The 25,224-nt window shown below is 40.9% G+C and overlaps 1 protein-coding gene across 1 annotated transcript in view; it reads right to left on the bottom strand.

Annotated features, from left to right (window-relative positions):
* Window positions 1-21,379, bottom strand: part of sdk2b (sidekick cell adhesion molecule 2b) — a 302,311-nt gene extending 280,932 nt beyond the window's left edge. The window contains exon 1 of the mRNA XM_085466738.1: window positions 20,493-21,379. Within this exon, the coding sequence (XP_085322864.1) occupies window positions 20,493-20,631 (139 nt within the window). The 5' untranslated portion in view covers window positions 20,632-21,379. The remainder of the gene's footprint in view (window positions 1-20,492) is intronic.
* Window positions 21,380-25,224: the final 3,845 nt, after the last annotated feature.

Below are 25,224 nucleotides of genomic sequence, written 5' to 3'. Positions count from 1 at the left end.
AGCTAAAGGAAGTATGAATTAAGCCTTAGAGCTAGAATTAGAGCTATTAGTCTTGGGCTGTGTGACCCAGCCAAAATAATCAGAGCCTAATTCAACAGAGATACCACCACTGAGGCTAAAGAATGGTCCTCATTAATCATTACAGCATCAGCTACACCAGTGGCCTATGGCTTTAGTCTTTATTAATGGTACCCCACTTAAACTCCCTCTGTTTCTGGTAAGCAGCAGTGCTGCAAAATGGCAAGGACTGAGATCCAGATAGGCACTGACGGAAAACAAGTGGCCCCAAGAATAAATCAGAAAGGGGTAAATGACCCTCATACAGCAAGTCCTGAACAAAATAGCATTACAATTAATTTAATTTTAATAAGCACAAAATAGCTCCAAGACCTCCAATTCAGCATGAAGCAATCTGTTAGAGTAAAACCCTATACCTCTCTTTCTCTTGGATAAAGAATTAGCTAAATATAGGCAAAAAGTCTTGGGAATACATTTGCTTAACAAATTCATTATGCAGGAAAGTTGTCACTGACACAGATTTCAGGAGAATGGGGATTTCAAAAATCATAACGTGAGCCTTAGTACAGTACCGCGAACATTTTTAAATTAGGGTTTCTGTTTTTGACAAGTTGATGCCCAGTTTGGAGCTTGGAGGTTTTTTTCCCCTTTATTTATGTATTTTTTATAAGTTAGGGTTAAGTTACCAAAAAAGCTAACCAGGGGAGGGGCAGGACACTTTTACAAATTGTATTACAAACTGTATTTTGTATTGATGGGGGATGTTAAGGCTGTAGGAGGCCAACTTTGCGTTTTTGTGTGGGGGTGCCCTGGTACTTTTCCCACCCATTTTCTCCTTCAAAGCCAGTGTGCAGCTGGCACCACTTAGCCATCAACACTGGGTACAAAAGCTTGGGAGAAGAGCTGGCCAGTGGGCCACCTTCTTTAATGTACTAAACAACTAGTGATTGCTGTCTTCACCACCTGCCAAACAAATGTTTTTCTACAAGTGATTCTGTAATTCTACCTTTTTTCATTTTCATCACTGTTTAGGATTTGCACATGTGTTTCTTTCAATTTAGGTCTCTCGGGGGGCGTGGCAGCCCAGCCAAGTTTGATAAAATTAATTATTTAATTTAAAAAAAGCTGATTTATTTGGGGATTTTTTTTACTCTTGTTCACCTATAAGCTGTTGTTCCTCCCCTTTTAGCTCTTTTTGAACAATATAACAATTAAGGATGTGCAGATAACAAAAAAAGTTACGGTAAAACACTTTCAACCTTTTAAGGTTAACATGTTTTTGCAAACAGCTATTTTCTATTTGCTACTTGCAAATAGCTGCTTGCTGTTTGCTGTGGACTGAACTAGAGCAGGTTTGCTCTCACTGAGCAGAACAATTGATGAGTGGAAAATAGAAAAGCTGGAGCCGTTTTAGGAAGATGATTCTAGGAAAGAGCTGAAATTGCTGGTGTTCCTCTTTACTTCTCTGTGTGTTTGTCCCAATACAGCACATAAAAGAACTATTAGAATTTCAACTCATCCTTTTAGTGCTTTTCAGGTTCCCATCCCTCTTGCCAGCAAAGCTGCTGACAAGTACATTCAATATGTGATTTTGAAGAACTATAAAGGAACATGAAGACATTTAATATATAACACCTTTATAAAAGTAAAAGCTCGTTGTTGTTTTTTAATTACTGTATACACATCTACATAAATAGCGCAATCAAAAAGGATGTGCATGTGAACAGAGCTGAAGTAGACCACTTCATGCACTTTGTTCATTATCCAAACACTTTTACCTCAGACCTACTTCATTCTTTGTTACTTGATGAACAAGATCAAGTGCATAAATCTGAATGGAACACTTTTTTTAGGTGATAACCACCATTTTAACAGTGCTAGGGAGGCATCACAACTCATTGCAACAGACAGCAGTAGAATTTTTTCCAAATTACAGTTAGAGTGGATATCTAGAAAGAAGAAAGGGTAGGATCACACTAAGGGCACATTGAGTGAGAAGAGAATGAAGATGATACACTCAATCAGTCTCCACTCTGAGAGGCCTCTCATTAACTATTCCAGTGATAATGACAGCACTGAGGAAGCTCCTCACTTACTGTTATTGTCATCTCTAGGATTCTTTTCGCCCCACTTCAGTTTCTGGAGAGAACTGTTTTCCTCTTCTTGACCTCTTTTTTTCTTCTTCCCCCTCTTGTATGAAGAGCGAGGCAAACTTAAACTAGTGTTTTCCTCTCCTCCAGTTACTAAGGCCACAGAGCCGTCTTAAGTTGGGATTATTCTCGGTTGCGGACACGAACACCTGCAGACACCACGGGTGAATAGGTGCTTTTCTTTCTCTTAGTTTTATTTTTTTAGTCCACATGGAGTCCACAGTGGAGGAGGAATACACAGTTTATGCCCTGTAGTGTTGTGACTGCTGCAACAAATTGCAAGGCGCACAGATGTCCGTATGGAGTCTGGCGTTCACCCTCTGATGACGGATTACTTGGACCCAAGCCGACCCTCACATACTTGCTGAAATACACAAATCCTATCAACACAATCAGTCCAGTCCCTGTTTAAAGAATGCACATACTCAATGTACTGTTCATCTTAATTTATGGCCTTCCATGTGGTTGCACAACATTCCATTCATCCACTATGCATAAAGTGTGCAGTCACCACAATACCTCACTATAATAAGTGCTGAGACAGAGCAAGATAGAGGCTGAGGCATGGTTACTCTTGCCTTGGAGAGGATGTGTCAAAAATTAGGAACTGCACCTTCTGTCATCTGAAAACTCAAAAGGCTACATTTTTGCAGTCATTGACAGAATTAATCACAGCTTTTCAGTGTAACATGTCAAAAGATGAACGGTGACCATTTACAGCTACAAACTAAATTGCATTGCAAAACCTGTTTAAATGTTAAACTTTTTTCCCCCTGCAGATTTTAAAACTTGATTGTAGGCTTTGCTTGAATGAAAAGGAAAACTCTCACATCTGTATGACTCCTCTCTCTCTCTCAGCCCCCTCCATAATTAACATTTTTATTACCATTAAGGTGTCAATGTGATTTTCAGTTTTGCCTCAGCGAAAGCTACTCCTGCTTGTGAAATCTGAAGTGCTTTAAATCTTCTGTGGTCAATGTATATGTTTACATCTTTGTCAAACTTTAAAAAATAATCCTTTCCTTTTTATCCCGACTACTTCTTTCAGTTTCTAGTCATTTTTTTGGTTGTTTTTTTGCACTTTTGAAAAAAAAATGTATCAGGAAAACAGACATTTATAACACCACTGACATGTTTTTACACATTTTTAGAATTGCATTTGAGATCTAATGTTGAAACAAAGTTAAGATGAGGCCACTTCAGTCCACTCCTAGACATGTATGATGATGCAAAAGCTGTTTCTCTTACTCATGTCCTTGTCAGTTAAGAAAAACAAGCACCAGCAGTGCAGACAAAAAACCTGTCTATGATACTTTACAGAAAACTCTAAATTCCTTAAGCTTACAAAAAAGAGAAAAAAAAGGAAGCTTGTAGCTACCATCGTCAATACCCTGATTTCATCCAGTAACTACTAAAGCTACTAGAAGGGTAATTTCATGCCAGGTAGCTCCCTCTCCTTGCTCAACTCTGACTAAATAACCAGACCCAGAGGGCTCTTTCACAGCAGGTGTTCTGTTAGTGCCTAACCCCGTACACCCACCCACCCTCTCTTGCCTCATCACTCCACCCACATTACAGTGAGCACAGAGGAGGCCATGCTCCCCTCAGCGTTAAGACAGAACACTTTGTTACAGCTCTATTAGCTAACTAATCTGAAAGAACTTTATTTTATTAGTCCCTTAAGACTCCTGCCAAGGCCCTTTTCATCCTTTATGGATTCAGTAACTGTGCAGACTCCGTCTCCCTGCCCCTCCCCTTTCCTCCTGTCTCTCCCAATCCTTCAATCCCTCCATCTTACATGCTTGCTCGCCCCTTCACATACAATAGAGCTCTGTGGTACTGGCAAGGTTGCACCAACTGCGCATTACAGATGCAAGTGCACGCACACAAACAGGAGATATTGCACACAACTCACATGAGTCTTCAGTTAGTCGAGCCCGAATGCAGTCTAAATAAGCAATAGAGAAGACGATGTATGAAGAATTGAAAAGCAAAGTTAGATGCAGGAGGGATTCTCACTTTGTAGAAAAATGGAGCTCCAACGGCAAGTCAAATATTCAGGTGTGAATTGATAGCCTCACTGAAATCATCAACATTTGCCTTATATGGCTTCCGCTCGATTTCCCCCAGCTTGCCCACAACCCACAAGTAACACATTCTGAAATGTGTGGGAGGCAGAAAGGTCTCAACATGATTTGGGGAGAGCTCCATATACAGACAGTTGAGATCAGAGATGAGGAGGTGGCCTATGCCACAACAAGTTCTGTGAGTATTACCATAGCATATTTCACATGCCACAAATGATGTGTACTTGAGCAAGTCATCCAAAATTGCTGCCCCCAAGTGCCTTTCATTTTAATTCACATATTTCACTTGCAGTCATAGTAAGATGATATCTCTAGTGACAGGCCATTTTGACCCATACATTTGATCAAATGGGAAAAAAGATTAGGATTCTGTGATGTCAAAAAAATGAAATATTCAGTAGGAGTTGCCATTAAAAATGAATATGGAGAAAGAGAAACAAGAGAACACTATAGCATACTGTATATCAACTATATGTGCTTTATAATAAATAAAATGAAAACAGTGAGGTAGAATCCCCAGAATGATTCACAAGAGTTTTAAACAGCATATTTAGCTTTTCAATCTTTTATAACTGATGAGTTAAGAGGAATAAGCAAAACCTTTCATATTATTCATAGAATTTTAAAAATCCATTGTTACATAAAGGCAGCTAAATTGATCAGTGACGAGCTACAGGGGATTCTATATTTATTCTCATTAATTAATGACATTTTGATGTCAAGTGAGAGATCAAACAGCACCAGCCTTATCCCTGGTTTGAGGTTTGAAACATTTATTCCTGATGGTCCAGATGTTTTGGGCTTCTTTTTTTCTTTTCTGTTACACTGCTTCTTTATTCTCTCAGCTACTATGTATGACTGCACTGTAAGGAATTGTTTAGGAAAGAGCTCAACAAAACAGTAGTGACATCAAACAGTGGGCAGCTCCCACATGCACTTCGCTGAAGGGGAGTTTGGACGTCTTGCTCAATATGCAAGGGCTGATGGCATGGCGGCCCAGTGGCAGCACTGGGCCTCATGCCAGAGGAAAGCACTGCACGTAGTGGCTACACGTACATCCAAACGTAAGTGTGCACGCACACATGTACACTGAAAAAGAAAGAGACAGGCATGCGAATGCATAAAACAAGCAAGGATAGCATTGCACATGCACACAAAACCACACACATGTGCATGGCAGAAACTCTAATAATGCCATCAGAGATAGCCTAATGATATTGGAGGGCAGAGTGTGCGGGTTCGCTTTGATCTTCCCTCTTTCCCTTCTCATCCCTCAAAGCTTGTAGCAAAGAAAGAAGCTGAGCAGAGCAGAAAGGGAATAAGGGGGGAGAAAGAGTGAGAGAAGAATAATTGCCAACCTTCATTTAAAAACAAGAAAAAGAGGGATACCACTGAAGTGAACCTTGCGGCAAAGAAAAAAAAAATCAAACTCGTTCTTTTTGCCTGCCTGTACCTGCAGAGCATACAATGGACAGTTGACAGCCCTCACAGGTGCCCCTCAAGCCCTGACTGAACAACAGGGCTGGATTTGGCTGGAGAAGCTGCTGCAGTCCAACAGATTCTCTCTCAGAGGAGCCAGAGACAAATACACCATGTCAATCTGCTCTGTCAGTCCAGCTGATAGCTGCCAACATTAACCCTATGCCTCCTACATGTCTGCTTCCTCCCACAACATACCGAGACAGGTAGTTTCTGATCCTGGCTGTCAATCAAATTTCCAAGCCCATTCCTCCAGTCATACAGGGAAAAAAAATGTCAATCAAGGACGTAGCAAAGTAAAACAGGAATCCCATAAGCTCTCTGTTTGTACCAGATCAAACGGCTTGTTTGTGTTTGTCAGTTTGTTCATCAACTGTAGTGAACCACTATGTCCGTTGATGTGACGGTGTCTTCCAGCCTAGCAAGCACATCTGACTTCACTGGCCATGACGGATTGTGGGCACGGATCTATTTTTGGGGATCTGAAAACGCTCAGAAGGACCTGACAAAAGATTAAGGCCTATGTGTGTCTGCGCCTAAGGGGGCAATGCAGCAGCTGCAGAGGCCAAGGAATGACAGTTGTGAGGAACCAGGACACTGCACCGTATAGTGCCTACTGAATGTACAAATAGAAAACTGAATAATTTCTCTGAAGCAAATATTCAGGATATTCAGGTCTACAAGTCATATTCTAGAGCATGAGTCCATTGGTTTTTGGCTGTTTGACCAAAGTGTGCCAGCAGCATTATTAAAGGGGGGGGGGGCTCAGGAAAATCATTTATACTGAACTTCCTCAAAAGCAGCATTGTAATTTAATTTGCACAGTCGTCTAAACAAACAGTGAATCCCCTATGCAGTGTAAGGCTGCGTAAAACAAGATGATCAATAACAACTTCACATATTTTCTCATTTCACGGTAAGTTAGGAATGTCTTAAAGGTAACTTTACACAAAGGCTGCAATCGGGCAAAGGTTAACCTACTGTGGTTCTATTAAAGGTGAAAGAAAAGCATCCCAACTCCAGATTCATTTACATGTTTTAGAAGCATTTAGATCAGACACTGTAGTATCTCCTCAGCCAGTACCAGCTGAGACAGCAGTGAAAATGTGTGACTGCTTTATTGCTTTGTTGCGACAGTGACATGCAGTCAAGGCAATCATTGCATGACCAGTTAAATGTAAAAACAGACGGTTAATTAAGTGTCGACGTGAAATCGACCTCTCTTAAGCATCAGAACAGTATGCTGTCCTATAAAGCGTCTCACAATCCCCATTTTGATCCATCCTGGAAATCACTGCCATGTTGTGGCCACAATTAACTGTTGCCTATGGAAGTTTTCTTGAGTACTAGACAATAAATCTGTCCCTGTTATTTTTATAGACATAGCAGCACTTTTTGGCACTCTGTGCATGGACATTATGAGTAAACCTGTGCTCTTTGAGACTGACAGGAGACCAGTGTGCTTGTGTCACACCACTGTGGGCTCACCTTTCATTATCTGTGCATGTTTTACTCATGTAAGCGTGATGGACAGATGTGCATTTAGAAACAGTAGCAAAATAATCACTTTGCACCGTGATTTACAATCTCAAATCTCTTATAATCTCTAATCACCTTGGTCAAGATGTATGACCAACGAAAGAAGTGAAGCAGAGCTTCCACAGAGAAGATTCAGATGATGGCAACTTCTTCAACTTCCTCACACAGTTCACATCTGAGTGTGGTTATTTTGCCGCTATTAAAGAGACACACGTCATTTCTGAGCTTATGAGATGCTGATCTCTCTTTTGGAGACAAAACAATTATCCAACACAACATAAAAAATGTGAAATAAACTCTAAAAAAAAAAGCTCGTCTACAACACAAGCTCGTTAATGCAGCAGTAGCATTAATCTTTAAACACCAAAAATGCCATATACAAATTTGCTAATAACAGTTTTCTTGTAGTGAGGTGTTTTCACATGGGGTATTGCTATTTTTACTACAGGAAAAGATCTAAATAATTCCTCCACATCATTCCAGCTGATGGGTAAATATTTATCATCTCTAGTAATATTTTAAGATATCGCTCCTCTCTACTCAACATTTTAAACTTTAAGTGTCAGTTTCCAAAATGTAACAATGATCCTAGTGCTTCCTCAGTCTCCAGGCTAATTGCAACAAGATGTAGGTGAGACTGTCATCATATTTTCTGGGTGGTCCACTACTCTCATGGGTGTATTAAGCAATTAAATCGCTCAAACAAACTACAGCAGCATTTTTACTTTTCTTGTTCAGTTTCATACCTGTTTATGCGATACATGTACATTGCACGCAGCCATCATGCATTTGGGTTGTTTTTCCAAATTAACCTTCACAATATAAATTGCCATTTTCCACACAGTGTGGTGCATTTTTACGTGTGCATTGTGCGCTGCTGAGGGAAATGAAGCTGTGAGTAGGTGGTGTGTTCAAGTTCCAAGAGGAATGAAAGAAAAATTATGTGGCCATGACAAGGAACATTTTCTTTAGTGTTGCCATTACAATGAAAAAGACCTCTTCACCTTTTCTCTGACTCTACATTAAAAAGAGGAACACAGAGGACACCTCACATATTTTCTGCAATTTTATGTACAGAACTTTCATAGACAGGATTACATCTTTTAGCCTCCTGTAGTTTCCATTGAGTACACCACTCTCCTCTACCAACACATGCTTTATCTAACAGTGATCAAATCCAGTATCTCCCAAAAGTGATTACACACCTCACGTTTTTGTAAATATTTTAATCATGTCGTGGAGCTGGTGGATGTTAGAAACCTTGGGCTCTTCGACCTTCCGTTTGAGGATGCCCCACAGATGCCCAATAGGGTTTAAGTCTGGAGGCATGCTTGGCCAGTCAAGTACCTTTACCCTCAGTTTATTTAGCAAAGCACTCGTCTTTTTGGAGGTGTGTTTGGGGTTGTTATCATGTTGGAATACTGCCCCGTGGACCAGTTTCTGAAGGGAGGGGATCATGGTCTGCTTCAGTATGCCACAGTACATGTTGGCATTCATGGTTCCCTTAATTAACTGTAGCTCCCCAGTGCCAGCAGCACTCATGCAGCCCCAAACAATGACATCCCACCACCATGCTTGACTGTAGGCAAGACACACTTGTCTTTGTACTCCTCACCTGGTTGCCGCCACAGACTCTTGACACCATCTAAACCAAATAGGTTTATCTTGGCCTCATCAGACCACAGGTAATGCACATCCTTAGTCTGCTTGTCTTCAGCAAACTGTTTGCAGGCTTTCTCATGCATTATCTTTAGCTTCCTTCTGGGACAGCAACCATGTGATGCAGTGTGTGGCGTATGGTCTGAGCACTGACAGGCTGACCCTCAACGCCTTTAACCTCTGCAACAATGCTGGCAGCACTCATACATCTATTTTCAAAAGACAACCTCTGGATATGACGCTGAGCACTTGCACTCAATTTCTTCGGTCGACCATGGCGAGGTCTGTTCTGAGTGGGACCTGTCCTGTTAAACTGCTGTATGGTCTTGGCCACTGTGCTGCAGCTCAGTTTCAGGGTGTTGGCAATATTCTTATAGTCTAGGCCAGCGGTCCCCAACCTGTTTTGCGCCACGGACCGGTTTATGCCCGACAATATTTTCACGGACTGGTCTTAAGGTGTCGCGGATAAATACAACAAAATAAAACTAGTACCGGTACCGAAAAAAGGAAAATTTATTCATAACACACGTGAAAAGACCCAGGAAAACCGAGTAAACGATAAAAACGATAACAAAATAACGCTGAAAACCGATAAAAACCCTGAAAACTATGCATTTCACACCTGAGCCTCAACTCTCGCGGCCCGGTACCAAACGACTCACGGACCGGTACCGGTCTGAGGCCCGGGGGTTGGGGACCGCTGGTCTAGGCCATCTTTATGTAGAGTTCTTTTATTCAGATCCTCAGAGAAGTCTTTGCCATGACTTCCAGTGACCAGTATGAGAGAGTGTGAGAGCAATAACACCAAATTCAACACACCTGTTCTCCATTTGCACCTGAGACCTTGTAATACTAACGAGTCACATGACTCTGGCTAATTGGGCACAATTTGGATATTTTCATTTAGGGATGTACTCACTTTTGTTGCCAGCGGTTTAGGCAATAATGGATATGTGTTATTTAAAGGTGAGAGCAAATTTACACTGTTATACAAACTGTACAATGACTACTTTATATTGCATCAAAGTGTCATATCTTCAATGTTGTCCCATGAAAAGATACAATAAAATATTTACAAAACGGGTGGACGCACTTTTGTGAGATACTGTATATACACAAAAGTACCAAACTGGGTTAACAGGCAATGATCAGAATGTCTCACTCACCATTACCATCACTAAAGCTACTGTTTGAAGAAAATGAACATACAATATACAACTAACTACTGCGTATGCGATGCACGCAAAAAAGAAAAAACAAATGCGATGACATGTCATGTATGAACACTGGAACACCCCTCTCATGAGATTCTCTTTAAGCAGGCCATTATGGGATTTCTGGGTAAGGAAAACAAAGTAAGACACTACTGAAGGGTGGGTAAACCAATCATGTGTGCTTTAGCAAACATAATCATTTAAGTTAAGAATTTTCAGTGACTGTTTGATTTTAACTAAGAAATGTTTATTTAGAAAAGAAAAAAGAAACCCAAATGCATTCTGTTTAATTGCATGATGATGACTTGACTTGTTGTCTCATCTTTGTTATATGCTGTACAATGCAAACTTAGGATGATGAATGGTTGGTCCATCTGGTATTTCCTGCCCATATTCAGTTTTTCCATTAGTCATCATTTCTGCTGTAACTACCCACCTCACCCTCAGCCCCCAAAAAACAGCCACAAGAAACGAACACTGTCAAAACACTCGTTAACTTCTTTGTTTAAATAAAGCCCACACTCAGTGTAAATACCCAGAAGACCACGCTGGAATCTAAATTGTGACCACACAAATACCACTATAGTCAGTGAAGTCACTGGGGAGTTAAGCTTTTTACAACTTCCATAATTAGTAGTCCTGTTTTTATCTCGTTTTTAAAATGTAATCAGCTGTTTCACAGGGAGTTTATCAAAACTGAACTGCACTACTTTATAGTGTTTACGGTACATTTATGGTCTGACTAACACTTGGAGTACTAAATGAAAGACAAAGGTAAGCAACTCTGTTCCATGTAAACTCAAGCTAGTCTGCTCAGTGGTATTGTTATGGTTGTAGGGTCGGGATCCAAAGCAGCTCTTTACTTCTCTCACGTTATAACAGTTTTAAAGATTTCTGCTAGGCAGGAAGAATGATTTAGAGAGCTGTGGCGCTGGCCAATACACTGGGCCATCCACACTTCTTTTACCACTAGTATGTATTGTCTTCTCAAATGGCAATATAAAAGTAGGAGGCCATTTCACAAGACAGTGGAGTGCTGTGAAAAACAGTCACACAAATTTAAGCTATAGTTTTGAGTAAAAGGTCCCTGGCAGCTGTGGCTCCAAATCTCTCACCCCCTCTAACTGTCACATAATGGCTGCAGTGATGTACTGCAATGCCTGCCCAGTACTTAATGGTTATCTACTGCTGTACAGTAACAACAGGGCTCCTTCTCCTTAATATGCCACTTTTGCTAGACTAAAATATGGAGGGACCTCTTTACAAGCACTCCACAAAAATACTCTGTCTTCGGGTGAACACCTCACTCTGTTAACACAATACATAGAATGACAAAATGAAGTGAATGGCAAAATAAGAGATGGGATTCAATAGAAAACTGCCCCATTATACATAGCAATTAATCAATTACTGGGATTGAATCAATATTCCCCGCCCAGTTTGGCAGCCTGACAGCACTCAGGTGTAATTAAAATTGTTGCTATTGACAAATCAAGATGGATGGAGGGTCTGCCGCCTGCACTGATCAGCTCTGAGAGCGATTCACTCTGTGTGACAAACCTGTGGGATGGGTTTTGTTTTTTATGTGTGTGCGTCTACAAATGTGTGATTGGGTATCGCATCAGTGAATGTGTGCACGGTGTCAGTAAGGCTGCAATTAGCGTCCCTAAGTTGAGGTCAAGCACAAGTAATGCACAAGGTCAAAGCCCAGTGTCCAAACATCCATTTCACTCTGCCACCTTCTATTATCACTGGGTTATTCCCATTAAGCTGACTGCTAAGAGTGTTAAATAATTTAGTCATGTGTAAAGTCTATCCAAGCAAATGATGATCAAGATGTTAATCTAATCTCATCTAAATTTAGGAAAGTGCTCAAGTGTAAAGTATACAGAAAAGCTATGAAAGTATGTCTGTCTTTCAAAGTGGAACATTTTCTTCCACCTTTCAGAGTCACAGATAAAATAGGAATCTCAATTAGAAGGTGATATCAGATTCTAAGCCTTTAAGATGATACCAGCAGGGTAGCTGAATGTGGTGATGGATGAGCAGCTGGCTAAGAAAGCAATCAGGAGCTTGTCAGCCTTCAAGGGACAAAAATGTCACACACAGACTCACAAAAGTTTCAAATAAAGGCTTTGATTAGCTTCCAGTTAATTGGCGATGCTGCGATCACCTTTTTTTTTTTCTCCCTTTCCCCTCTGCCTCATTCCATCTTTGACTATCTTTCTTTTCACATAAGACAACATTTATAAATTACAGCTGCAAAAAAAATTATTTCAACAGTGCTTGGTGTTTACATGAAGCTTGGCAGGAGTCAAAGGAACTCTTCAAAAGCAATATCAGAGGCGTCAATGATCAGTGCAAAAATAAAAATGCCAGAACATTCTTTTTCTGAGATGTAAGACATTTATTATTGAGGGATCCATGCCTTAAATCTCTTGAGACTGGCCCTTAAGCATTAAACAGAACAAAAAACGGAAAATAAGAACAATGTTTCATGAATTTGAACACAATTTTCAAAGTGTCACGAAGGAGTAATTTATTGCACTATTAAAAAAGGAAGACAATTTCAATCCCACACAGCTAACACATTAAAAACGCATCCCATTAGTCCATTTCTGGTTTTTACCTCTCAGTCAGTTAAAAGGTTAACATATTAACACAGGGAAACAAATTAGCAACTGCAGAGAAGGCAATGCATCATTCAGTATACTTTTCTTTTAAAGCTTTAGAAAATAAAGGCTGTAATTGTCAAGTATATGAAAAATTAAAGGAGTGCTTTCTATGCCACAGGCAAGTGGCAAAAGTGAGGCAGGAAAATTAAGCGATATACAGAATCTTCTATAAACTATCTGACATATAAAACTCTGATGTCCTGGTTGCTTTCTTAGGAAATGCTATAAATTTGTGAGGTTTAAAGAAAATCTATTTGTTTGTGTGCAGCTTATGAGTGCTGGGATAGCTTATTAGCTGTGAAAATTGTCAGAATGCTGACTTCCACATTGGTGCTTTGTTCTACAGTAAAGCAGTATAGACTATACATTGCCAGCTCTCACTCGAGCTTAAGACCAACAAGAAAGGAAGGATGCACTACCCTCTGCTGCTGTTCAGCAGAAAATTCTCAAGGAGGTAGACATCCAAATTAGTGAAAAACTGACATCAATAAGGTTATCAAGTACCCATTTATTTATACATTCAACCAATCGTACTGGGAGAAAAGTGATAAACACAGACCTGTTCACATTTTCCCTGAAATTCTTTAGCATGTTTCTCCAACTGGACCAGTCCTACACAACAATTGTGACCAAATGCAGCCAATTCTCTGTAAAAGAAAAGCCTAGATGATGTAATGCATGAGATGCTTATTCATAAGAAAGAAACCAGTTTGGATGCGATACCTGGAGAGAAAGAAAAATCTCCTGTATCGAAATGTTAAAGCAGCCCCACACAAACATATTCAAATGTCATTAGATGGTTGAATCGAAAACACTGCCTTAGAAAATAGAAAGCCCATTCAGACCCAAATGAATAAACACACTCATTTTGTATATAATGTGTGAGTAATAGCTCATAACAGCAAGGTTATCCGTCAAATGCATCTGGAAGTGGAAAAAGACTCATGTTCTAATAGTTCTCTTCATTCCACAGTATTATTATGTAAAGCATAAAAATGTATTCTCTCATCAAATCAAAGCACCCTACAAATCAAAGTTAAGGCAATTACAATCTTATTCCACCCTTTCAAATGGCAACAGCTGTTTCCCCATGGTCAAAATTGCAGCATAATTGCACACGGTAGCATATGGTTATGGCTGATTAATCCAACTGGGGGTGAAGGCCCATTATTCCTGCATGGGATGGGTAAATAGGCAGTGGATCCGAGTGCTGGATAGACGGGTAATGGGATGGCGAAAAAGGGAATGGGCCTTTGATGAGATGTCTGTTAAAAATGGCGTGATTGTCAGAATCGATCAGACCCTCTACAGTCCTTATCCAAGTCTTTAAAATGATCTGCTTGTCATCCGGTTTCTTCAACACAGAGTAATGCCAGTGGTGCAAATCTATGCAGAAAGGAGGAACAGTTTAGTCCGAGCCCCTTTTATTATACGATATGTATTGCTGTGGGCATTTCCAATTTAATCCCCCTTCATGAACTCCATGAACTAGTAGTGGGGACATTATTGTAGCTCCAGGGGAACCCGGTGTGCATGCCAGAGATGTGATCGTTAAGACTGCTTACTGGTTTGTGGGCTTAGACTGGCCACCGCTTGTAAACAGATGAACACCCACAAGCCCATAGAGCTAATGTATGCATTCAAATTCATAGTTCGCCGGCAAACACACTCACACAAAACACATCCCCCAGGGAACAGCAATTACAGGGTTCATAGGTGGTTTCCAAAGCCTCCAGCCAATCTGAGTGCATTTCAATTGTAAACACACAAGGATCCACATGAGTGCGTTGGGTTTGGGGGCCTCCTGAAGCTAGTGTCTGTGCTCATTTCCATCTAGCCAGATGAGGGATGATGATGGTAAACAGGCCTTGACTGTGACTCCCCCCTGCCTGTTGCGGGTTGCATAATGTCCTACTTAAACAGTGAGGGAAAAGTTCAAGTCTGTAATCACATTCATACCTCCCGCTTATTATTTTGTTGAAGTCTTTTTGGAGTCCAATTTGAAGGACGTAAGCAAGAGCCGATCATGCTCACTACAAGGTATTGTGCACTGGAATCCCACATGTGTGGCACAGAAGTACAGAAGGCCCCCAGATGCTAATTTAACAAGCTGTGAGAGTGCACAAGTGTGGCTTGGCTTGCCTCAGCAAATATGAAAAACACAGGATATGCTTTCAGCACAGTGATATTAAAACAAGGTGGAATGCCCTACTGTAAATCCTTCAATCCATTCGCAGTGCATAAACCTTGTTCATGCCGAGGCTTTATTGTTCCAGCTCACACACAGTAGATCGAAAGGAGCACAGGCTTCAAAAGGAAAAAAAAAAAACCAACCCCAAAAAAACACTGTAGTGTTCTTTCTGAAAAGCCAAGTACAATAAACATGTAAGCTATCAGTGTTCTCCACACCGTACATCAAAGGGTAAATACTAACACCTGTAAATAAAGGTGCACAAAACGCACAAGCTCAGCTTTTACAAATACATTCTTCAAACCACCTTCAACTTCTGCTGTGCATGAAAATGTGCACCCACAAACACGGGGAACAAATGGAGCAATAATTTCTGTGCAGGTATTCTAACTTGGCCAAGTGCAAAGCAGAATGATCAAAGAAGAACATGTCAGAGAAAAAAAAGACAGTCAGCAGTGCTGGTTTAATCCAGTATAGTCACTGCCCCAATTAGACTATATGACTGAACAATGAAGCCAACTCATCATCACTACTAAAGCCAAAAGGGAGAAGAGTACACCCTCTGTTTTTTGGATTCACAAAAATATTCAAATTGCTTTCAGTCATTCAGCAATGACCCTTGTCTCTCTCAGTGTATACTGACAATTCCCAGCTGGTCTGGGTGGCCTCTTTTCCCATTCCCAGAAGCCAAATTAATAACCATGCAAAGACAAATAGGACAGCCATGGCAAACAGACTCCTTTGTGCCATGTTCCAGGCAGTGGGCAAAATGACAGCGGCTTAAAGAGACTATTTGTGAATTAGGCTACTACATCATTGCCTCAGTTTGTTCTGGTCAAACTGTCTGGACTGCACAGCACTTAGAATAGCATAATCTGAAATTTCCAATTTTCCAATAAAATGCCTCTTTTTGAGGTTACATAGCTATTTCCAAGAGAGAAGCTGGTTGAAATTTTAGGATTTAACTTCTTACAATGTTCCATGAACTAAAAATGAAAAAAGGGAGAGCGTCTGGCATGCCAATGGGGGAATTTAGGGAAGCAATCACAGAACAGAAAGTTGTGAAATGGTATCGATTATTCCTTGCTATTGTTACTTTGCAGCACCCTGTAGGAAGTGAGCCACTGTTGGTGGCTCCATATTTATGCCACCTCTCTTCACGTTAAACTCTCATCCTTTCTTTCCCATCTAAGCGCATCAATTTTTACACTATTTTGTCACAAAGATCAAACAGCAGACGACCATAATCAGGATCATTTTCCTCCTCTTCCTATTCTTCTCCCTCCGCGATGATTCTCCGGGGAAGTGACAGTTCATGTTCTGTTGGTTCTACATCATGAAGAATTGTTCATCCTAATTAAATAATTCATTGTGCAATTTAAAGAACAGCCTCCGACTCAAGCAAAAGCACCACTTGTGAGCAATACAAGTTTACAGAAAACTTCTCACGTTGATAGTGTGCAGAGATTGTTTCTTTATATTTCTCTTTGAAGTGTTTTTTTTTTTAAACATATCTAAGCAATTAGTACGCTCTGTCATAAATTTTCAAAGACTATGTGTGGCAATTTGATAACATAGTCCCACTCTTAACCTTTTTGGCTGTATGGTACTGCAAAATTGGGCCAAGATCAATAAATAAAAGTCCCACTTCAAAAAGCTCTGAAAGTGCTATCCAGAGAGAAAAACAGAAGGTCTTTAGTTACACCTCTCTCTTAGACTTGCCACTACTAGAGACCTTCGGTGGGTAGTTTTGTTTTATTGAATGTAGCGCACTGAAACTCTAGACATCCCTCTGAGAAATCTATCACTGGACTTTGTCCATGAGTTTTCTTGCCAGCCCTGAATACTAAAAGCGATATGTTGTGACCTTTTGCCAAAGTGCTGGCTGCAGGGATCTACGACAGCCTCGCTTTTTTTCCTCTCCTTCCCTTTGAAAATCATTTCACAGGGCACAGCTGCTACAAGGAAACAGAGATCCCCAGTCTGTCAATTAAGATGAGTGACAAATCAGGACATTTGTAGTCTGGAGACATTCTCTCAACCCCTCTGTCTCCACAAATCATTCTCAGTCCAATCTCAGTTGATTCTTTTTTTTTTGGCTTAGCTCAATTCACTTACTTCAGCTTTGTTCAAATCCATAACAATAAGTTTCAGTAATCCTACAAAGAACATGTGTACTTGCTACTAATAAAAAATGTGATACACAAAAGACCAAAGGTGACTGTAAAGGGTAACAGGAAATAGATTAATAGTCTTGGTTTAAAGTGTCCCTTGCTCACTATACACAGTGTTTCAGGCACTTGCAGTCGGAGGTTTATCTCCAAAGGGGCTGGAAATTACCTTCTCAAGTGTGGGCAAATAAAACACACAATGACCATTTAGTGGAAAAGATGAGTCACATCAAGGTAACAAAAATGCAAAAACCTCTATCTCAACATTTCTCCCTTGAAAATGCAGCTTTTACTTTCATCGAAACAAGTCAAGAGCTTTCCCCAAAAGGCAACCATCTCCTTTCATTCACACAATTTCAATCAACTTTCCTCTAAGATTGAAAATGGAGATGACGCACTGCACTTCTATGATTGTGTCAAGATTCATGTCCAATACATTAAGCTACAAACACACCACAGCTCTAAAAATGTTGTGGCTGATTCCTGCGCCATGTCCTAGTAGCGCCACGCACCCTGTCATAACCACGCTTACTAATGTTAATCTGAGTGTCACTCCTCTGACAGAATGAAATCCTGAAGTCCCTGTGAAGCTCCTCGAGTTGAGCTGTAGCTAGTCAACATAATCTGCAGACGTTGAGTGACGCCGATGTGTCTGTGCCAAACATGACATTCCAATAGAGTCCTCCCCTGCTGCTCAAAGCTCCAAAATAGACATGTTAGAAATGACAAAACCAGCAGGCGAGCCCAGCATTGTCTCGGCATGACCTCAGTAAGCGAATGAGAGTGAACAGTGGGGACAGACCAGACAGCTCTTATAACTGTCACTTTAAACACAATATCCAGACTGAGTTTGCAGAAAGGCTTTTTTATTCAATTTCAAGACAAGAGTGTGCTTATGTGTCAGTAACCAAAAATAAAGTGTTTAAAAGTTAAAGGGTCTTTGTTTAAACCACGGAATACTTTCCTATTTTGGATAAATCAGAACTACTCATGGACTAAATGCAAGTTTTTTGCCATCAGTTTAATCCTGATGTACATCATTTAATAATGAGACATTTTTTTACTCTTTTCCCTGCCACACAATGACGATGAGTGACAATGTATGAAATAAAAGGACCGAAGAAGATCCCTCTTTGCTCACCAAGCCCTAAAGCAAGACTTCATAGCACTTTGGTCTGATGAAGGCTGTTCTCCCATCGTTAAAAAGCTGTTTTAGCAGACTGGTCATTAAAATATGGCAAGCACTGGCTGACATGTCCATCCAGAGGCAGGCTACTTGCCTCATCATGTTCTTTAATCATCGGGTGGAAAGAGAGCATCCCACACTGGGGTCACTTTCAACGAGCTGCACTCTGAATGGTCTGAAGAGAGTCCAATTAAATCCTACATTTTCTGACCCAAGAGTGACTATGTGATGGAATCTGAGAGCTGCTGCTGGATGGATTGAGCAGAAAGAGAGTGAGTGCGATTGCAAGCCTTCATCCCCAACATACATAGTCACATGCATGCATAATTTCTGTATGCATCAGTGCATAACCACAGAAAAACTCGCAAAACATTCTCCCCGGGCCACCTCTGTAAATAATGTGTTCTTATTTAACTTGCTTGGTTAAATAAGCATTCAGAAGGAAAGAAAGAAGAGTGGGGCAAAGCATCTAGAATCAGATACAAACAGCAGGAGAGAAGCAGTTATAGAAAACGAGAAAGCAACAATGTCAGGACTCTTAATCCCTAGGACACATGAGTTATCAATCTGTTGTAAATGTCAAACGCGGGGATATGCCCCTGTGAACGATGGATATCTGCCTTGTTTGTTTGTGTGTGCACATTTTTTTTAAATTCATCTTTCCTACATTGTATTATTGAGTAAGCCCCACAAGAGCTTAGAGTCTATCTTGAGCGGCAATACTCTCTCTTCATAGAGCCATCAGTACCTGAATCCCAACAACCTGAGCGGAGGTGGTGCAGCAGAGGAAGGCAAAGAATGAGAAGATTGTCATCCTGAGACTGTCACAGTCTCCTGATCCATGTTCAGAGTACATATGTTTGAACATATATACTCTGAACATGCCTGAATGAGAGGTCAAAGAGACACAGTACAAGAGTTCCACTTTGTGCAGTGTGTGATGAAGCTTTGAAGTGTGAAGAAAGAGGACAACCCTCAGTCAAGTTCATCATGTTTCCATTTTCATTTTCTAGCAATTTTCCAGGCTCTACTTCAGCGAGGAACCCCTGGAGCAACAGCAAGGACCCATGGTGCAAACTCCTGACCCCACTAAATGTGCGTTTGAATCAAAGTGACAGTAATGTACACGTTAATCTCCCGGAGCAACTAGGTTTTCTTTTAGAATAGTTAAAAAAAAAAAAAAAAAAGCAACCGACTTTAGCATAACAGCATAAAAAATAAAACACCCTGCAGCTCTGTGATAGGTGGATAAAAATGAAAGGAAGAATGCCTGAGGTTACAGTAGACTCCCTTTCTGGGCACCGAGTCTCCACAGAAATATTACAGGAGATCTTGTGGGATTATTGCGCTGAGAATTTGACTCATGAAAAACAGATAATAATAAAAAAAAAGAAGATAAACGCCACCGATTCCCTGTGAACTGCCACACTTGGCTGGTGCTTCCCTCCGCTCAGGCTGCATAATTCTCAGAAAACCAATTAATTTTCAACATTTGATACTTTACCTCTCTGTGCCCGCTCTAATCGTTGCATTTCAATATGTATGTATTTGTTTGCCGCGCTTGTTTGCCGTGCAAAGTTTAGTTTCCTGCGGGGAAGAGTGATTAATTATTTTGTACTTATTAATCAGCTTAACGTTTTAACAGCTTGGCTCGTAATGGCACGTGACATCAGAGGGGCTCATTATACATGTTCAAACTGTAAAACAAAAAAACAGCAGTAAAAAAAAAGAAATAAATAAGAGTATTCGTTAAAACGGTCTTTTTTGAAAACTTGAGAAACCTTAAAATGTGTCTCATTAGATTCTAGACTTAACCCACATCGGTGTGGATGAACTCAATGAAGTTTGATATACGTTAAGTGTGGGGGAAAACTAAGCCTATTTTAAATGTTTATTAAACGTGAGAGTGGTGCCACGTTTAACAGAGCTCAGCATCTCACTGATGTGAAGCCTAATGAGAAAATTGTGGGCTACGTGCAAAAGGATGAAGACTGCAAAACTCCGGTGCCACACCACACCGGAAAGGGTTCCATGTTAACATCTAACACAGCAGGTAGCTACAAACACCAATGGGCCGGTGTGATCGGTTCATCGGTACAGTAGCGATCCAACACTCTTCTTACCTTGAGGTTGTGCGCAGTGGATGAGTAAGGAAAAAAATAAAATCCATGCGACGCGCCACATCGATCTGTTAAAGGAGTCCTCAAACATGGTCCCAAACCTGGAGGACTGGACAACAAGTGCCCGGTGAGCTTTAAGCATGCCGTAGTGGCCGAGTCCCGCCGTGGCTGTGGTGCCGTTCGCCTGCTGCTTGATTCGCTCTGTCAGGAGGACCTGCGACCACTAAAGTCGAGCAGAGCGCACCGACCTCGGAGCGCAAAACCAAGCCTCTGCCGTAGCCTGTGGCGACCGGAGAAATTCGGTCAAACTGTGTGTTTGTTTTACAGTCTAAGTTCGCTGCAGTTCCACGAGCCTCGTTGATGGTAAAATATTTTCGTAGGAGTACCGAAACAGAGCGCGTTTGTTTATCTGAAGGATGCAACTCAATTAGATGAATCCAGGTTAAGTCCAAGTACAGTCTGTCTCTTGCTGCACCTGTAAGAAGGAAAGCTGCACCTCATAGAACACCTTTCCCCACTTACACGTCGTGCGTCCTTGAGATGCTGGTTTGTTCTTTTTCTTCGTCTTCTTCTCTTTACTTAACTTCCTCCTTCGCCTTGTCCCCGGCGGAGTGCTTAGGTGTTTTTGTTCTTTCTCTTTTCTTCTTCTCCAAAGCACAGAACAGACTTTTCCTCGAATCCTTTCCTTTCTGAAGAGGAGCGCCACAAATGGAGCACACCCCCCGTAAAGTTCCTCCCCAGAGCGCACCGTCAAGGTCGCCAATTTGCTTTGACAGGAGCGGAGAAGAACTACAGCAGTTCGCTGAGCGGAGAATGGGGGGCGGTGGGGAGAGAAACTTGCATGCAGTCACAGGATGAGAGTGGGAGCCGTGCCGTAGAGGAAAGCCCGGTTGCCGGTGCCTCGGATGAGGACAAGTCCCGGGTTCTTCGTGAGGTAACGCTGGGATCTGATGCTTCAGCAGCAGCGCAGCGCATGATGCCACCATGCGGCCATGCGCAAAAACACATCTCCTGTTACAATACAGCCAAGCACATGGTTTCAGGAGAGGATTTTATTGCTTTCCACATTACACAAAGGTGGAATGAATATAGTCCTTTGTTAAAATGATTTAAGGAGCATGCGTCCGGCTTGTGCTGCCAAGAATGTAGTGGTTCTTAGGGTGCCTGTGGAGAAATCACTATGATATTTCTGCGGGGATTTATAGGCTAATGTGTCTGAGTTTACTGACCTTGTAGTACTTTTTATCCCCCGTGGTATCATTAGAGGGATTTATATTTTGGCTGCATTTTAATACTTTGAGCTATGATACTGTATGTTTTTGTAGCACTTTCTGTATTGCTCTTTCCCTTTTTTCGCTGAGGCTACAGGATGTAATTCTCGATGCTATTTGAGGTGCATGGCATGAATATAAAAGGCGCAAATGGGTGTGCTAAGTCGTTACACAGCCAAGACTGAAACTGCTGTACGTTATCTTCTCTGTGTGTAGGAGAAGGAGGAAAACAAGGAGGAGGAGGAGGCTGTGAGAAGAGAATCGTTGGAAGACAGAAGGAGGAAGAGCAGAGAAGGGTGGTTGGTGAGCAAATGTTTCCAAAATGACAGTATCACTAAAGTGGAAGTCAAGGAAGAGAATGAGAGAGCCTGACTGAGCAAATGTTCATGTCCTGAAAATGACAGTGCCTTGCCAGGAGAAAACAGGAGTGCTTAGTGTTTGTAATGTTTTTTTTTTTTTGTTTGTTTGTTTTTGTTGTTGTTTTAACAAATGACGAGGCCCATCTAAGCCACCACAGGGCAGCTTGGAAATAATGCACCATGATAATAGCTTCTGCTATTTCCGCACAAGAGTTTCAGCTTCCTTTTGGCTTTCTCCTTCTTATTCAAAAATGCGATACCTTGCACAAAGTTAATAATAGGAGAGTTACCATCATGAAAATCAAGATGGAGTGCTTCCCTGGCCAGCCTTAGGGCATCTCAGAAAACCAGTTATGATTTTTCAAGTATTTACTGTGACTGAACTCAGCAAGAGGGTAATTTTGAAAATCCCTGGACACAGTATTTTGAGCCATAGCTTTCTGCAGACAAGTGGTAATCCATTTGTTTGTGCGTTTGTGTGTGTGTGTGTGTCCACCCCACACCCCTCCTTTCCCTGCAGATGCCAACAATGCCAGGTGTTAGCTCCTGGTGTTGTTGAGCAATGGCTAGCTGTGATCACAGGTGCTAAAGTAGCTTAGTGCAAGCTGTACTCACTTCAGAATGAGACATGTTATTTTTAACTAGCCCACGTAGTAACCATGCAACTGGTAATGATGATCAAGAGTTAGTCGCGTGCAGTAATTTCAAGTTATACCAATGTTTAAAACACACAGTTAAATGGCATTTTTGAAAAAAGGAGTTAAGCGAGTTAGAAAAGAATCAAAAATGTGAAGTAAGTGGAGAAAATGCATTCAATTTTCTCTAAATGACCAAAATGGTATCATTGCAAGTTCTCAAATGTGTGTGTGTGTGTGTGTGTGTGTGTGTGTGTGTGTGTGTGTGTGTGTGTGTGTGTGTGTGTGTGTGTGTGTGTGTGTGTGTGTGTGTGCGTGTGTGTACATGTTTAGACAGCTTTGTGAGGACAGAAAATTGGCATGCTACTATACTTGTGGGGACCAACAGTCACTTATGGGGGAAAAATGCCTGTCTCCACAAGTTAGAAGGCATTTTTGAGGCTCAAAGTGTGGTTTTACTCTCAGGGTTACAATTAAGTATGGTTAGGTTTAGGCTGAGGGTTACGATAAGGCATTCATTTTTGATGGTTAGGGTTAGGGTAAGCGGCTTGGGAAGCATTATGTCAATGCAATGTCCTCACTAAGATATGAAAACAAGTGTGTGTGTGTGTGTGTGTGTGTGTGTGTCTTACCATTGTTCCTCACAACTGATTTTCATTCATTTTTTGTTTTGCAGAATGATTGGACATTATTTCAAGCATGATTTGGAGCAAAATGCCTTTAAAACACATTAAAAAAAACCCAATGGTAAGTTTTGGGTTATTTTTGGTGATGTGTTCACACCTTTTGCTCCACAGCTTATCAAAGAGCACATTTTCATTACCTATTTCAAAATGAACCTTTGAGTGTGAAGTGCAGCATTGACCACTCTTTTCATTTCATTTCAATCAACAAAATAAAAGACAGGCTCTAAGCTAAAATTTCCACCTCTCTTTTCGGAGGCCTTAAGGAGAACAACACATTAAAAGAAAAAAAGAGATGGAGAGACATCTTTGAATGACAAAATACATTGCTGTTTGCTCAGACCAAAAGTCTGACTGGCAGTTCTGACTTTCACCTGCATTTGGTAAGAACTTGAAAAGCATGACTACATATAGATGGGAAAAAAAACACAGCAAAAGCTTAAAAAGTGAAGTGATATCAGAGGAATTTTCTATTATGCCCAGATGGAAAGCGAGAGAGGTCAGAAAACCAAGAGGAAGATAGGCTGGAGGGAAGACTCTTGAATGCTTCAGAAAGGTCCCTGAACTCCACCTCCTCCTCCACACACACACACAAACATTTCCTACTCTGCTGTCCTGATATAGAACTAACCGATATAGAACTAACCCCAGTGATAACTGGAGAGTACTACTGGATTCATTAACCTCCAACAACATTTTCGTATGGGATAATATAGCTTGTAAAATGATGACACGTAAGAAAAAAAAAGTAGAGCAGCAGATCCAGGTCTTTAAAGGGTTTACAACTATTTATCAAACATTTCTCACACCATTAATATTTCTCTGTCAGTTAGAGCTTGGATAGGCATCAAAGGAATATGGATTTTCTTAACCAAAAGGAAAGCTCCATCCTCTCCTGCACCACTCTGGCCAGTCTTGCTAGAGGTTTAATGAACTGGAACGAGTGGGGGATAATGGGAATGCAAGCACAGCGGGAGACCAATGGGGTGATGAGTGGTTCTTATTACCTGTGAGGCCAATTACAATAAAGATCTGTCAAAATGTCCCTTTGACAGAGGAAGGCCCTGCTGACCATCTGAACCACCCCAGTCAAAGAAACACAATATAGAGAACAGAATAGTTTAGATGAATTATTATGTTCATTTAGGTTCAGGCCAGTTAAAGTCTTGGAATCTTTAGGAACTTGCCTATAAGCAGTCTTAGTCGTACTCAAACTGCATGTCGGGTTTTGTTTTTTGTTTTTTGACACACACGCACACACAGAGTATATAAATGTTTTAATGAGTTCAGAGATGAAATTCATATGCATGTACCACCTACCGCAGTCAAACAACCTTGCAGTCTAATTACTGTTCTCATAGAATAATGACATCCTGGGCTCACTATGCTTAATAAATAAACTGCTACCCTTGAGTGAAATTTTCATTCGTACATTACTGCAAAGGTTGTGATATCTATCTATCACATTTACAAGGCAAGACGTGGAGGCAAAAAGGGTAACATTGCATTGCATTTCTTAAAAACAACTAATATTTGAAAAAAATGTCATTCTAATTTATGTAAGAACCTTTAATCATAGGCATCTTCGCAGATGGAGAGGAGTAAAAGAAAAGAAATCCAATAGTATTCATTAGTGAGAGAGAGAGATCATTCAAAAAGCTGTTTGTGTGAGACAGATGGTCAATATGGAAAAGAAATATGTAAAGCAGAGCTGTGCCAACCTTGGCAAAGGAAGGCTTGCAACGCAAAAAGAAAGGTAAAAAACGTAGGTGTGGAACTTGTGGAAG

Source organism: Copadichromis virginalis, linkage group LG8 (assembly GCF_057382275.1).
Source record: "Copadichromis virginalis isolate Kocher_CV1m ecotype Utaka linkage group LG8, C_Virginalis_male_GT1.1, whole genome shotgun sequence".
NCBI lineage: Eukaryota > Metazoa > Chordata > Actinopteri > Cichliformes > Cichlidae > Copadichromis > Copadichromis virginalis.
This window is presented reverse-complemented; position numbering and strand designations above follow the sequence as displayed.